The 16,669-nt window shown below is 44.3% G+C and overlaps 1 protein-coding gene across 7 annotated transcripts in view; it reads left to right on the top strand.

Moving 5' to 3' along the window:
• Nucleotides 1-16,669, top strand: part of phldb1b (pleckstrin homology-like domain, family B, member 1b) — a 109,850-nt gene that overhangs the window by 9,998 nt on the left and 83,183 nt on the right. For all 7 annotated transcript variants that reach the window (XM_056283926.1, XM_056283928.1, XM_056283925.1 and 4 more), the window contains exon 2: nt 12,620-12,721. In XM_056283926.1, coding sequence (XP_056139901.1) covers nt 12,662-12,721 — 60 coding nt within the window. In that variant the 5' untranslated portion in view covers nt 12,620-12,661. The remainder of the gene's footprint in view (nt 1-12,619; nt 12,722-16,669) is intronic.

The following is a 16,669-nucleotide window of genomic DNA, read 5'->3' as shown; positions in this document are numbered from 1 at the left end:
CTGCTGTTGAAAGAACCTCTTTGTCCTGCCGAGCCAGGAATGCATGTCCAGCTCTACGTCTTTAGGGAAACACTGAGCCAAAAGTCAACGGAACATCTGAGTGATGGAATATTGTTGGAATACCGTGTTCCCCGTTAAACACTCCCACTGGTTTTCCCATGAACCTTTTTCCTGAGTAACATGTTTGCCCTTTGTTGGGGCCGGAGCCCGACTAAATCACTCCAGGCTGACGATTCTGCTGAGTGCCTTGGCCAAATGTGCTGTGCCATTTTGCAAGGCCAGCAGTGTTGGATAACAGCGGTTTAGGTGATGACAACAAGTGTTCTGTCATTAAAAGCTTTGAAGTGTAATTTCTGCTGTCACTGGAGACGATAATCTGATAATAACAGTGCCCCTGATCCTCAGAACTGCCTTTGCAGCAGCTTCTGTAATCTCTGGTAGATGTGATTTCACTGCTTTGGTGACAAAGCAGACAAACGTGGAAGACCAAAATAGTCACGTGGGTCTTCATGTCACAGCTATCGCGGTCGTACGTTCTGCCTTTCCCTGACACAATTATTGTGTGTTTGTGTGTGTGTGTGTGTGTGTGTATGTGTGTACAATAGACAGGAAGAGGACAGATGGTGTGTTTAGCTCCCTGTTGATAATGGCATTTCTCCAATGCAAGAATGCTCCAAGCCAAAAACAAAATGCATTTGTAGTGTTGCCCTCATGCCACCAGGAGAAGTGAATGCCAAGGAAGGTTTTAGGCCGTGTGGAATACACCTCAGTATGTCTCATTTAGTGTAGGTAGAGCAATCACTTACATCATTTACGACCTGGTCTTATCCACAGACCAAACCTAAGAAAACTGCAGCGTAAAATTTCAAACAGGCCAAATAATATGAGACAATATGAGAGGTGCTCATAGTTTACTACCCCGTAGGGCCGAACCCTGACCTCAGCCTCTGATACTAGCCGGACGCCAGCCCTGACAGGAAGTCCCCACACAACACGGGGACACTCAGTGCAGCCGTTGAGCTGTCTGAGGGTGGAGGGATGGCTCTTTGTTTGTATGTGATAGTCTTCCTCTTTCTGTCATATCCGTCCTCCCGTTGTCTCTCTTTCACATTATTGTGCACGTTCACGAATGGTTTTCCCAAACATTTTCCTCCCCCTCGGTGGGAAAAATTGGGTGTATCACCAGGTATACACCCAATTGTTTAAGTAAAGCACTTATTATTATTATCATTATTATTATTATTATCATACTTTAAATACTATAAGTTTTGTGCCCTTCGTGTCCCATGACTTCCCCATTATCCCTAATCAACATTCCCTCCTTATTCTACATTCATTATAAAACAGTAAAACATAACACAATGCAATACAATACGATGCAATATGATAATATAGTAATACAATATGATAATGAATGATGATATTGTAAAACAAGGCAAAGTCTAGTTGGGATGTATCTGCACAGTATTTCACTGCAAACACTAAAGTTGGGTTTATCTAAACACCATATTCCTCATTCACTCTCCATACAGACGAAATACGACAAACTCAACCCAGTAAATGTTCTCATCTACTGAGCTCTGCAACTTGTGAGAGTTTGCTCATATTTCAAATAGGAAACATGTAGCAGATGTGTTATTCATTTGTCTCGTCACGTTTTTTTTGTTTTTGTGCTTTTGTTGCAACTCCAGTAAATACAATCAGAGAGATTAAAAAAAAAGTCTAAGCAAGGCACTCTCAATATAAATACATGAAGCGATAAACCGAGTGTCATCGTGTACCCGGGGTGCCACTGCTAACAGCTTCCTGACACGATGCCATACACCGAGGCTATTCAGGATAGGCTCAGGAAGCTATTTTTAGACTTGGGTTACATTCTGAATAGGAAGCCACAACTGGATTTTCGGCTATATCGAGAAGCCCTGAGCTTAAAGTAGCCTATATCATATGATGGCTTCAAAATAACGCAGAGCTCACCGTGCTGCAGAGAGGAGGCACCTGCGGGCGAGACCGCAGACAAACACGTCCACTCCTGTTTTGTCTTGCTGGGTGTGATCAGCCTGCCCACATGAAGGGGTGTACATTTAAGACACCCCAATGATTTCACCTGGATTTTATGGCTGATATCATGCTGTCTGATACAGTGCTGCTTGGTTTTAACTGTTCTGTAAGGTGTCAATGAGTGCTCTGAGAAGCGCCCACAAATAAGATGTATTATTATTATTATTATCATTATTATTATTATCATCATTATTATTATTATTATTACCTTTAACTGTTTCCACTTTGAAGCGTGTCTTCTTGGGCCCCTTCTCAGGCGATGTCTTAAAATCACACCTCTCTGACTCTCACCAGACAGCTGTCCTTGTTGTCTCACCCCTGTAATAAGGACATCCTCTATCATTACTGTTCACGGAGAGTTGAATCAGCTCATCCGGACACAACGTTTATTGAGAGAAACGTTTCATCACTCATCTAAGTGACCTCTTCAGTCTCAGCTGGCTGCAGGTACCCCCACCCTTACCAACAATACAGTGGCATAACGACCAAAACCAACAATCGGCTTCGTATGCAAATTGTTGTGACCATTAACTAGAGTTACAAAGGTCATGTGTACTATTCACAGAGGATTTGGGAATAGTTGCAATCACAGCATTGTAAGATGGTGACAGATGTACTCTTAGCCCCACGGTTCAGAGATTGTTGTTCCCTCTTCACATAGATGGCCTCTTTGACTCCCCGTTCAAACCAGCGTTCTTCCCTATCAAGGATGTGCACATCCTCATCCTTGAAAGAGTGGCCACAGGCCTGTAGATGGGTGTAGACTGCAGAGTCCTGGCCTGACATGTTAGCTCTTCTGTGTTGTGCCATCCTCTTGGAGAGCACCTGTTTGGTCATTGAAACTCTAGTTAATTGTTACGGTAATTTGCATATGAAGCCGATTGTTGGTTTCAGTCGTTATGCCACTGTAAGGGTGGGGATACCTGCAGCCAGCTGAGACTGAAGAGGTCACTTAGATGAGCGATGAAATGTTTCTCTCAATAAACATTGTGTCCAGATGAACCGATTCAACTTCCTGTGATTTCCTTACCTGGATTATTGAGCATGCATAAAGATATATCATTACTGCTGTTTTGGTGGAGACGATGGGGGGGGGGGGCGATCTTTAATGCAGGAGTGAACATCTTCTCTAACGCCTCTGTCGTTATTGCCTGGCTAGCAAAGCAAGTCAGGCCCGACTAAACCAACCTGGTAGTCAATCATGTGAGGAGAGGTTGCAATTCTGAGCAAGAAGACCCATACCCTGGCATAGAGACCATGTGAAAAGAAATGACACCAGGTTTTTCTATATATATGGGGGTGGTTTTGGCTCCACATTTGTCTCTGTTTTGATCTCAGTTTCAGTCCTGGAACAGGAATAACCTGCAAACTCTCAGCTCAAATTTAAATATTTCAACCTGATGAAAAAACACTTTTTTTGGCGAAATAATCTGGCTGAACTAGCTCCCTTTTTTCCTCTTTTGCCTGTAAAGCACTTTGAGTGGCCTCTGTGATGATAAGGCGCTATACTTGTCTTGCCTTGATAATCAGATGTTGTCTAGCAGCCGTACCTTTCCAAGATGAAGTATACGGTGGGAGGAAACAGTGAAACACATGCCTGAGGTCTGAGCCTATTTTGGTGTTTTCTCACACTGCTGGGAGTCAACAGACCTTTATGATGAGAGTAAATATTGGGGTCTGCTGTTTCGGGAGACGAGGCTGGACGGTGGTTGGGTGTTGTCGGTGTGTGGGTTTCATAACAGCTGGGTCTCTGCATCGCGGCCTCGCCTCTCCCTTCCCCTTACTCTCCGAAAGTCACTTATACCGAAGCTCTGAGTTAAAATTACGTGATGGCAGTATGTGGAACGGAGCTGTATAATCAGTGTTGCTGTTTACAAATATTTAACATTCTTGCTACAGCTCCCCACTATATTTTCCCACATCATTCACCGGCCGTTAGTTTACATCCTACGTTCATCAATGTAAATACAGCTGAAAAAAGCCCACTTATTGAAGCCGATTTGTTTACGTGAAATAAGGTGGGCAATTGATTTAAGAAGTTGCTTTGGCTGTTGCCCCAGAAATGAACCGGTAGTTGTTTTCCTAAAATTCAGACCAAAATCCTTGCCAGATTCTGACGTTATACAACAGCAATACTTATGATAGCTTATCTGTCAAGGACAACACAGACTTGTCTGGGGGAGGGGAAAAAAAAGGAAAAAGAAACCTATTGTGGCTCTACCCTTCGTCTCATGGCCAAGTTTAGTGCATTTCTGTGGTCTTTTTCTAAAAAGAGAGGGTGTCATTTGGCTTTAGCCACATTCAGCTGAGAAAAACAAAGTGACATTGCAGCATGTAACACGCTCCAAGTAATGTCAAGTATTTGTCCTGAGTAGAAAACTTTACAGTGGCACACACAGAGAATAAACAGACAGCGGCAGTACATGTATCGCTGTTCATTTTTATTTTTGCATGTACGATATGAACGTATTATTTCATTTCATTCAGCCACTCAAACCTTTACCATTCCGTTGTCCTTCTCCCCCCCCCCTTTTTTTTTTTTTAAATTTTCTCCCCAATTGCATCTGGCCAACTGCCCCACTCTTCCGAGCCGTCCCGATCGCTGCTCCACCCCCTCTGCCGATCCGGGGAGGGCTGCAGACTACCACATGCCTCCTCCGATACATGTGGAGTCACCAGCCGCTTCTTTTCGCCTGACAGTGAGGAGTTTCGCCAGGGGGATGTAACGCGTGGGAGGATCGTGCGAGCCCCCCCAGTTCCCCCTCCCTCCTAAACAGGCGCCCCGAGCGACCAGAGGAGGCGCTAGTGCAGCGACCAGGACACATACCCACATCCGGCTTCCCACCCGCAGACACGGCCAATTGTGTCTGTAGGGATGTCCGACCAAGCCGGAGGTAACACAGGGGGATTCGAACCGGCGATCCTCGTGTTGGTAGGCAACGGAATAGACCACTATGCTACCTGGACACCCTTCAGTCGTCATTCTTTGTGCATGATTTTTAAAATGGAAAACAAGGATTGAAGCTAACTGAGGATATTGAAATAGAATTTATATCATGCGTCATAGGATGACCAGGTTACAAAACCCATGACGGCGAATGAAAAGCTAATGCGTAATTTTTTAATGTAAAAAAAAATGCATGGCAGCAATCTGAAATAGGACCAATTTTCTAGCATGATTCCAGACTTTATTAACATACTTGCACATAGCATGGACAAATACGCACGTTTCTCACCTCTGAAGTGTGAAAATGGATGTTTATGACAAAAATCCATTGTCTAAATATTGTACACTAGTGTGTTTTACGAATCTACCAGCGCTGTGAGCCATCACCTTTTGACTTACAGGGCGTCCGCATCCATAGTGGTACGAGCTAAATGCATGTGTGTTTTGACCCTAACTCTTAACCCCAGAAATAATGTCCAAATGAAACAGATCTGGTAGTGCAGTTGTGTCAGTACGCACCTACCAGCAGAACAAAAAAATTGGGTCGAACCCAATTTTTATGGACTGGCGGCCTGTCCAGAGTGTCTCTCCACCTGGCGCCCAATGACTGCTGGGATGGGATCCAGCATCCCCGCGACCCTGAGAGCAGGATAAGCGGTATGAATAATGGATGGATGGATGGATGGATGGATGGATGGATGGATGGATGGATGATGTTGTACTGTTGGAAAAAAACAAAAAAACAAACTTCAACAACACCTAACTGCTTCCTCTTCAAATCTTTTTGTTCTGCGTCCTGGCTGCTATGGAGAAGACATAAAACACTATGGCTCGGCCTTATTATTTTTCATGGAGAAATATGCCAGTGCAAGAAAGTGTAAAAAAAAACACATTTGCATGTAATTAAAGCACCCAAAGTACAACAGTAAACTCACCAACACACTACCAGCAAGCTCAGAGAAAAACGAAATACTAATCATATGTCATTAAAACATTTTCTTAACAGGGTTGTCATCAGCAAGAGTCCAAAATCTAGCCTCATAGCTTTCCACATACACAACCCAGCATGTAATGTCTCATTTGTAGGCTCTGGTCTGTGCACAAGCTGAGACACATAGATGTTGGCAAGGTTAGCTGAGCACAGGTGGGCTTTGTTGACCAGCTGGATGTTCCCATTTCTCTTTGTCTGTCAACCAACCCTCAATCCCTCCCCTACTTAACACATCCAGTCGATCTGATACCAGACACTCTTCCTCGGGGGAGTGTTCAAGGCTCTCTTTCTGCGAGGCTTAAATGGAGGATCTATGTGTGCATTAGTGCCATGCACCATTTATGTGTTTCATGTGCATGCGTATTATGCCATAATCCACGGTGAGTTTGTGTGCATGACATGTGCCGCAGGAAAAGCAACGGGAAGAGAGAGCGTGGTGTGAACGAGGGCAGGAAAGATAAGGGTTTGGAAAATGAGAGAGTGGAAGAATTTCGAAGAGAGGGAGGTGAAAGAGCTAATAATTAGCTGGGCGAGACAGACGCAGAGACGGACAGAAGGACGGAGAGAGAGGGGGTTTGCCTCCACAGAGGGAGGATTATCCGCAAGACTTCATTACGAGGAAACAAGAGACAGGAGTTGAGTGCAGGGCTCAGTACTCTGTGGTGGCAGCTGGCCGGACGAGATAACCAACCGACAGAGAGAGAGGAGAGAGGAGAGAGAGAGAGAGAGAGAGAGAGAGAGAGAGAGAGAGAGAGAGGAGAGAGGAGAGAGGAGAGAGAGAGAGAGAGAGAGAGAGAGAGAGAGAGAGAGAGAGAGAGAGAGAGAGAGAGGGGAGAGAGGAGAGAGAGGAGGAGAGAGAGAGAGAGCAGCCCTCTTTTGTCTACCCCGCAATTCCACCATCATCTACCAATCACCGGTCTTCTGCTCCTCACTCCACATTTTTCAAAGTCACTTATGCTCATCTGCCTCTTTTTTCTTTCTGCCTCTATCTTGCGAACTCCATGCCTCTCTTTATCTTTATCTCCCTCCTCCTTTTCATCTCTGTCTGTCTATGCCTCCCTTTCCATCGCTTCGCCGCCCCTCTCTCTGTTTCCTTCTGCGTCTCTCTTCTCTCTCTCTCTCCCTGCTTCTGTCTGCCCCAGTCTCTTACTCTTGCTCTCCTTCTCTTTGTCATTCCCTCCATCTTGCCCTGCTGTCTCTCTGTCGCCGCCCGTGTCCGTGTCTCGCTCCCGCTAACATCAGCGCAACATAAACCACAGCATGATCTTCCTGGTCCCATCTGCCACATCCGTTTCTTCTTCCATTCATTATTTTTCCATTCTAATTGCTGAATTGCTGTTTCCAGCACATCAGCATTTCTTTCTTTTCTTTTTTTTACCGTTCTCAGAAAGACTCTCTTCAACACAGCATCATGCCTGTGGCTACAGAATAAATCTGATCCATTTCGTTCGAACACACGATCAAACCTGCAAAGCCCCTGGTGAACTGGGGGGAAAATGTAATTTGGAGCAGACGAGACAAATGTTTGTGTCTTTGTGATCCGTGTCCCCCGAACTTCAGGGAGCAGAATAGTTTGACCTCTCAGAGATTAGGGCTGCCTGTCTTGTTCGCCTTTCAACCCTTGACCTCCAAACAGACCTTACCACAGAGCTATGCTGTTGCTGTGACCTGGCTTAAGATTCTCCTCTACAGGCAGAACATAGTGCGTCCCTGATAGAGAGACACACAGTGAAAGGATGGGAGTGTGTGTGTGTGTGTGTGTGTGTGTGTGTGTGTGTGTGTGTGTGTGTGTGTGTGTGTGTGTGTGTACCAGGTTTTTCTATCCTAAACCATTATGATTGAAAAACCTGAAACCACCTACCTTGCGGGGACATTTTATGGGTCCACATGAGGAAAACGGTCCATTTTAGGGGTAAGAGGGCAGGACCCTGGGTTTAGGGTTAAGGTTAGAATTAGGATTAGGTTGAGGATTAAGGTTAGGCATGTAGTTATGATGGTTAAGGTTAGGGTTAAGGGCTAGGGAACAAATGTAGTCAATGAGGTGTCCCCACAAGTATAGGGAGACATGGTGTGTGTGTGTGTGTGTGTGTGTGTGTGTGTGTGTGTGCGTGCGTGCGTGCGTGCGTGTGTGCATCTGTTTTCGTATGCGTCCATGATAAATTGCAGCGTTTATTGCAGAATCTTGCCAAAGGTTGTCTGAAACGTCTGCAGGGTTCAGTTAATCTGGCATTTTCCACTTATTCCACTGAGCAATATACAAGTATTGGGGAATTATAGTATTTCTGACCTGGAAAATGTGTATTTGTATTTCTTGATTTATATATTTGATTCATTTTTTTATCTATTTCACACAAAAAATGAAAATAGTAGGGACGATCTGTAGCAATGTAGAGTGACGAAGGCCTAACAAGCCAAAACCTGTGTTGTTTTTCTACTTTCCAACTGTCAAGAGAGAATGAAGTAAAGATCATTGAGACATCATTGAGAAAAAAAATGTTGTTGTGCAAACCTCCTGGCTTTGAAAAGAAATGAGCAATCACAAATTCATCCACTTATTGGGAAAAAAGAGGTGTAGTTTATATGACTATGTGGAGCACTGCAACAACAACAGACTCCACTGACGAGAAACATGACATGTCTCCCCACTGGGTCAACATTGTGTATTTGTTAGAGAGAGAGAGAGAGACAACCCAGAGCCTCAAAAGGAGCTGAAAGTGGTGCAGCATTGGCTGGTTTTCTCCTTCACAAGTCATAAAGTGAACGAAGTTTGACCAAAACGTCGGCCAAAAGTGGGGCGGACCAGCTGCCGCGTGCATCCACTGCGGATTTGTGCCTTTAGCGATGAGGTGACGTCATCCGCACAAAGCTGAATCGACGCGATTGGTCGATGTGGGCAGACTGGCAGGACCAATCACTGGGATTGTTTGGCCTTCCGTTTATAATATTTGTGTGCAGGGCACTGGGGGAAATGACGCAATACTTACTTTTTTCGCTTTCCGTTGTGACGAGATAAATTCCCGATTCTCTCGCGGTTTTAAGATCATTCCTGCAGCCGGTGTGTTCGCCCCTCGCCTTCTTCTATCAGGCCCAAACTGACGGAGGACCCACAAAGCAAACTCACACAGGTAGTACAAGTTCCAAAAAAGGTTTAATCAGGCAAAAAGGGTCGGTACACGGGATTACCCCGTCCGAGCTGTCCCGGTCGCTGCTCCACCCCCTCTGCCGATCCGGGGAGGGCTGCAGACTGCCACATGCCTCCTGCGTACATGTGGAGTCGCCAGCAGCTTCTTTTCTCCTGACAGCGAGGAGTTTCGCCAGGGGGGACGTAGCACGTGGCAGGATCACGCTATTCCCCCTAACCCCAACCGACCAGAGGAGGCGCTCTTGCAGCGACCGGGACACATACCCACATCCGGCTTCCCACCCGCAGACACTGGGTCTGTAGGGACGTCGACCAAGCCGGAGGTAACGCGGGGATTCGAACCAGCAATCCCCATGTTGGTATTCAACGGAATAGACCGCTACGCTACCCGGACACACTTAGTAATATTGTAGCGAATTCGGGGGGCAGTCTGGGAGACCGTCGCCACAGCCGGGACGCGAACCCGTGTCTCGCACTCCGCAAGCGACAACGTTAACCAGTCGACTAAAACGTCCGAACCGTTAGTCAAGGACCAACGTGTCTACTTATCCCTGCACGTTACAATATGAGAAGATGACGATTTTTGTAAGAAACTGTTCAGTCTCCAGACAGGCAATAAAAAAAGCAAAAAACAAAAACATACTTTTGAAAAATATTGGTTTGATTGCTCAAAAGTGTATTTGAAGGAAAAATACACAGATATTGTGAAATTTAGTTTTGCAAATAGATCCAAACATCCTTACACACCTTTTAAGACAGTGTTTAACTAATTCCGTTAGTCAGGGCTTTCGAATCACCGTCTCTGATGTGGAATGAATAGAATTTATTTACTTGCATAGCAAAATAATCTAGAACGGGCCCAAAATAACTAGAAAGCATTGCTGAGTTTGGGTCGTCTGCTGGATGATGCTCATGGTGACCCTTTTAGAAAGGGAATTTAGAGCCTGCAGCAAGTCACGTTTTGGGAGTAACCTCCATCCACGGTGTCTGATTTGCACCCCGTGCTTTCATTCCAACCATCCCTTTATTTATCTCTTCACAACGCTTGTTATCTGGCAAGATGGCATGACCTTTATCCTCCCTCGCTGGTTCTACATTTTTGCATTCCAGCTAAATTGTGAGCCTCCCTTTCATAACCCCGCGGAAAAAAAGATTCTCTCAAGTGTGAGGAGAGATCCATGCCTGCCCACAGCAAAACAATGCCAGCCTTTCTGGCTCAGCAGAGGGAGGGGTGTGTGTCTGAGAGAGAGAGAGAGAGAGAGAGAGAGAGAGAGAGAGAGAGAGAGAGAGAGAGAGAGAGAGAGAGAGAGAGAGAGAGAGAGAGAGAGAGAGAGAGAGAGAGAGAGAGAGAGAGAGAGAGAGAGAGAGAGAGAGAATCAGAGTGCTAACAGGCTAAAAACAGGTCATGGCATCAGAGAATTGTTTCTAATTCTAAAATCTGATGTGCCATGTTAGCTGTTGAATCAGTGGCATGTGATTTCCTGCTTCCTCAGACAAACAGTCCTGCTAATTGAGGGAAAAAAATGAATCTCAGTTACTGAAATGGTGGTGCAGGCGCATCTCCAATTAAAATCTGTTCCCTATTGTTTGTTCATGGCGGCCTATTTCAAACACAAGGCTGCTGCGTATATTAATTGTTTGCACCTGCAGAGCTGCCCCTTCCTGTCTCAAATATTCATTTTACTTTTTTTTATACCCCCACCTCCCTTACACTGCACAACACAATGCACACACAAACACACACATGTCCAAAAAAAAAAAAAAAAAACCACCACCACCACATCCTCTCCAATTCACCCTGTTATCTGGGACTTCTGGGCTGCCAGTCAGGAATGTAGGTCTCTGTAAAGTTGAGCAAGCAGCGACAGGTCCACCTTCTGAACAGAAGTGAATAGCGGATACTGCGCCGGTTGCACACCAAAGAAGGAGAGAGAGAGGTAGACAAAGACACAACCTGTGCTAATTGAAAATAGTAGCGTTCAAAATTCTGCATATAGACTTCTTTCTGTAGTCACTGAGCGCCGTTCAGAGTAAAGGACTGACCCTGTAGTAGAAAGGGACTTCGCAATGGAGGCGGGGTACAACTGGCATCAGGTAACTATCACTGTCAGATAAAAAAAAAAAAAAAAACACACAATAGCGTTGAGAAGTTGAAGTCAGGTCACTTTTGCAGTCAAGAGAAAGGTTGTTGCATGGGTCATAAAAAAAAACAACTACGCAGCTTTGTGAATGCTCAGGCTGCGCTTGAAAAGGTTTTATTTTCCAGTTGTGGGTATTTTTTTTAACGTTTTGTGATTTACTGTATGCGAGTTGCTTGAAGCTGATTCAGAAGAATAATTCATGAATCTTGAAGGGCAGAGATAATAACATTGAAAGCGGGGTTTTTTTTCTATCCTGAGGGCAGAATACATCAGAACCATATTTTCCATCTCCGCTGCACAACATTCAGAGCATGCTAACGACTCAGGGTACATTCAGATAACTGCAATTGCTATGTTTATGAGTTTTATAGCCTATCCAAGTGGTTTTCTCCATTTCTTCACCACCGCAGGCCTCTTGCATCTGAGATAATGGATGCCCGAGTATTTTCTCCTAGTCATCTACTCACATATCTTGCCATTTAGCACATAAACTAATATTATTCATAGCTATTTGTTCTGTGCTGACTTAATGGAAAGACCCCAAAATCACAGAGTAAGAGGGGAGGAATGTGTGGGATTTGGAGACGACGAGTATGTCTATCTGGACCTGTGTATGTGTGGAAATGTGCATATGTGTGCATGTGTGGGTTGTGTGTTTTTGTGTGTGTGTGTGTCTTAGTATGTGTTTTTCTAGCAATAGAGACAGGAGGGCAGCCAGACAAGGGGGCTTATTTCCAGTGGATGTGTCAGCTTCCAGGAGTGATTTAAATATGTGTTTGTGTGTGTGTGTGTGTGTGTGTGTGTGTGTGTGTGTGTGTGTGTGTGTGTGTATGTGTACGTGCATGCATGCTTGTGTACTCCAAGTGGGGCTACTACCAGTGAATATTTCCGAAGCAGTTTCCCGTGTTTGTGTTTTTGTGTGTGTGTGTGTTTAGATTAACGGCGTGAATCACACCTTGAGTCATGCATGCCTGGAGAGAGTGAAGAGGGGGAATCCCAGTAAATCCCTGTTAACATGGTCCAGAAGTTTTCCAATTAATTCAACACATTGTATTTGAATGGTCAGAGAGAAATCTACTCTTCTTAGAAATTTTGGATCGACCCCAGACCAGAGGGGATACATGTGCTTGCAGAGGGGTGGGTGCTTGAATCGTGAATCCTGGCTCAGGAACTAACCATAAAATCAAAGCCAAAGGCATACGTAAAAAAAAAACCCCATCAATCATGCTTACTACAGTAAGGAAGTCAGTCATGACGAGGGTCCGATATCAGATCCTCTGTTCGTCCATTTTCTTGTGTATGTTTAATATGTATCTATTAATCTTTTCCCCCCTCAGGATCTTCATGCGTCGCAGAGAGGGATTGACAACCCAGTGGACATGGACAGTCTGAACAGAAATGTGCCCGAGTGTGGACGACAGACCCACCAGGTGTTACAGGTGCGCTAACTGCTGTTTGACCGTGTGGTGTCTGAGAGAGAGAGAGAGAGAGAGAGAGAGAGAGAGAGAGAGAGAGAGAGAGAGAGAGAGAGAGAGAGAGAGAGAGAGAGAGAGAGAGAGAGAGAGCTGGAGATGATGAAGTATAACTGAGAGGAAGAGTTTTAGAGATACTGAGACAGAGAAAGAGAACATAAGAAGATGAAGAAGAAGAAGAGAGAGAGGAGTAAGTGGAGAGAGAGCCAGAGGGGCTCGGGCTAGCAAGTCTTTGTTTTCAACTTTGCAAAATGGGGGAAAAACACATTCATGTCGTCGTCACGTCATTTCTTCTGTATCTTTCCAGTGTGGAGCCGTTCACACAGCGCTCTGTTTTCCTCTAATAACTACTTATTGATGATGAATGTCACGGCGTAGCATCCATCCAGCTGCTGTTACTGGGCCTCATTGTGTCGAAACAAATGGCGGTGACTTCATCTATGATTACCCTTTATAACACATTAGTAATGTGGGTTGCAAGGCAGGGCACACTTTGGACAACTATTTTTATACATATTTCAAGTCTTAACACTGTCATGTGGATCCCCGTTTTCGGAGCACAGTCCACATGAAGCACACTGAAGTAACGGACATTTGATCCAAGGGCTGAAAACACCCGTTATACAGTAAACCTAAAAATTAGGATTTGTTTGACTGTGAATAATTTAAAAAAAAGGGAAGCCAAAGAAGGTCTGCAGTGGAAACCTACAAAGTAAACAACAGTGTCAGACCAAGAGCTGAGCATTTAGGAATAATTGTGTCCTTTTTTAAGACTGTACTTCATTGCCTTTATTGGACGGTAATGTGGAGAGCAGTAGGAAAGATCAGGTAAGAAAGTGGGAATCCATACAAGAAAAGTCCCGGGCTGGAGTGGAAACTAGGAGACTGTGTTTTGGGCCTGAGTCGACATGGCATCATAACCGGTTGAGTCATCAGGACGTTTACGCCTAGAAAAGAGAGTGATTGTGGAATTAGAGAAGAAACAAACTTACCCACCGAGGCTTGAAATGTTCTCCTTTCCAGATGTGGCCAGTTCATGACCTGATCAACCAAGCTGATCACCTAATCTATCATTCAATCTTAACTTTCATCATTGTCATCATCATGATCAGCAGCATGATGACATCTTTAGAAACTTATTTTCACCATTACTATCATTTAAAACTTTGCAGATGTAGGGCACCTTGCAAATTGGTCTGTAGTTGTTACAGACAGAGGGGTGTTATCAGGGGAGGAAAACAGTTTGACTCAGTGAGAAACAACCAGTGAACACCGGTGGCCCTTATTAACTACCTACTAAGATCATAAGCGTGGCATAATCATAACAGCAAGGGACAGGAGGGGGGTCTCCTGTGTGAGCATCCATGAAGTTCGGCAGGGAAATCAGCAAGACAGCCAAGAGCAATCATTTTACCCCCGATAATATCAATCTTCTCAAGGAAGAGAGTAAAGGCAGAGGGGGTGGAGCAGCCACCGGGAAAGCTCGGGTAGAGTGGGGTAATTTGCCAGATGCAATTTGGAAGAAGAAAAAAAAAGAGGAGTAAAAACATGCAAGAAATGATAGTGGCTCAAACGCAAAGTGCAATAATTACTTCAGAAAAAATGTTTGGCTTTTGCAACAAACCAGCTATCAACCTGCTATCGAAGGGGACGATCACAGGGCAGGTTGAGGAGTACAGCCGTGACGGAGTCTGACAGTATATGTCAGCACGTTCCGAGCCGGCATTTCGGCCGAGTCAGTGATGATGACTTGTCTCCCACCTGCTGGATCTAAGGGGAAAGATGACTGTTTGCACATGTGTAGATTGTTTTTTCTTTGAGGTTGTGTATGCATGTGTGTGTGAATATGTGAAAAAAAAAGCATATAAAATATACACATTTATATATATATATATACACACACACAGACACACACACAAAGAGACATTTAGACAGACACAGAGGTCGTGTTGAACACCGTGTCAGACAGCGGTAGGAGTGAGCTCTTGCCATCAGCGCCACATGAGAGCAGTAGCACACAGCAGATGAGGCATGGATGCCTGCAGTGCCGCCCTTCACAGACACAACCTCACTTGAGCTTCCTGCTCCTCCAAGTCAGCCGTGCTTACTCTCTGTGTCTTTCCAGCCGGGCTCTATCTGGTCAATCCTCTTAGGCTTGACCCCACTCTACCGATGGCACTACCACAATCGGATAATCCTATTTGGATAGACACAGTTGTCTAACCAGTGGATGGTCTGACTCAATGATCCCCGCACTACCTCAGGAGGTAGAAATCGGCGGTGCTTAATTGAATGATAATACGGAGACGAAGCACGTTCCACTATTATGACTGAAAGTAGGACACAAAGATGGAATGAAAGCAGACTGCTGTTACCGAAACATTTGGTGAAATGTGTTGCATTTGAGCAACCCACCAAGTCACATTCTGTGTACGTGCAAACTTGCTTGGATAAAATATCCAGATTGTGCTTCCAATTTTGGTTCTGAAGTCTCACATAAAGACATTATACAGTGAGCAGGGATAAATACAAATGATGCTTTACCGTAAACTAAGATGTAAAGTTGATTCTCTGATGCAGACAGTGGCAGAGGCAGGGAGAGGACACAGGAGAGAGCTTCTGTTCATTCAATTTCATTTAATCAGGATCCATAGGTGGCGCTAGGGCATCAGGTAAGCTAAACTTGCTTAACATTACAGTAAAAGTAAAAACAAACAAACAAACAAAAAAACATCGTTTTAAACCAATTAAGCTTACCTTGCTGAGTGTAGAGATAAATTGTTTATATCCTGTTTGAAATGGTCTGTGAATCAACCCCTGTTTGAATCTTTGGCACTGAATTGTGACTCATTTAGGCGCCTCGTCACGGGGGGCAGAGTCTTTGTTTATTTACTCTGCCGGGGTAGAAGCTCAACTCTGAAAGAAGTGGTACACCTTTCTGCTCTCATTGGGCAATGACAGCATGACCTGTCTTCTTTGATAGGCTTGTTTTTGTGGTATCGTCTTTGAGCGCAAATTAAGTTTTTCTTTTTTTTGTTTAGTCGTATTGTTTTCCTCCGCAAAGTGTGCACCTCAAAGTCTGTTCAGGCCCAAAACTCTTGCAACTTGTGGTCAATTTAGGTCAGTTTACAACTTCACCTCAGCTGACTTTTTACTGCTTCAACCCCCAATAATCTGAATTTTTTTTTTTTATCATGGCATCACTCCTACTACTTCATTCCTTTACGTCGTGCAGTGAAAAACGTTAGCTAAACTGAACTGGAATATCAGGGAAGTTGAATTACTGTCACCATCACTAAATAAAAGTAAAAGTAGAGATAAAAAGATAAATAACTGACCGCATAAGCACATCAGTGGTCCATTCACATGTTGGATGATTCTAGATAGATAGATAGATATATAGATAGATAGATAGATAGATAGATAGATAGATAGATAGATAGATAGATAGATAGATAGATAGATAGATAGATAGATAGATAGATAGATAGATAGATAGATAGATAGATAGATAGATAGATAGATAGATAGATAGATAGATAGATAGATAGATAGATAGATAGATAGATAGATAGATAGATAGATTGATAGATAGATAGATAGATAGATAGACAGACAGACAATTAATGCACAAACATGCATTGTGGTATGCGAGATACTGCTGCACTTCAGTATTTCAGCACTCAGCACTTTATGAAGGAGACTAATTAGCATGAATAGATAACTAAAAAGCAGAATATCTTTTATATTGAGCCATCACTGCGATGAAAGTGCGCATCGCAACACAGCTTGTTGAATGCCCTCCAGGAGCTTAATGTCTCTTAATTGCAGTCCTCCAGTTTGCCTCCCATTTTCTTGCGAGTGCAGTTGCCATGGCGACTCCCCCTTGCTGAGCCCACAGCCCATGTTGGCGTT

This window comes from Lampris incognitus, chromosome 7 (assembly GCF_029633865.1).
Source record: "Lampris incognitus isolate fLamInc1 chromosome 7, fLamInc1.hap2, whole genome shotgun sequence".
NCBI classification, from domain to species: Eukaryota; Metazoa; Chordata; class Actinopteri; order Lampriformes; family Lampridae; genus Lampris; species Lampris incognitus.
This window is presented reverse-complemented; position numbering and strand designations above follow the sequence as displayed.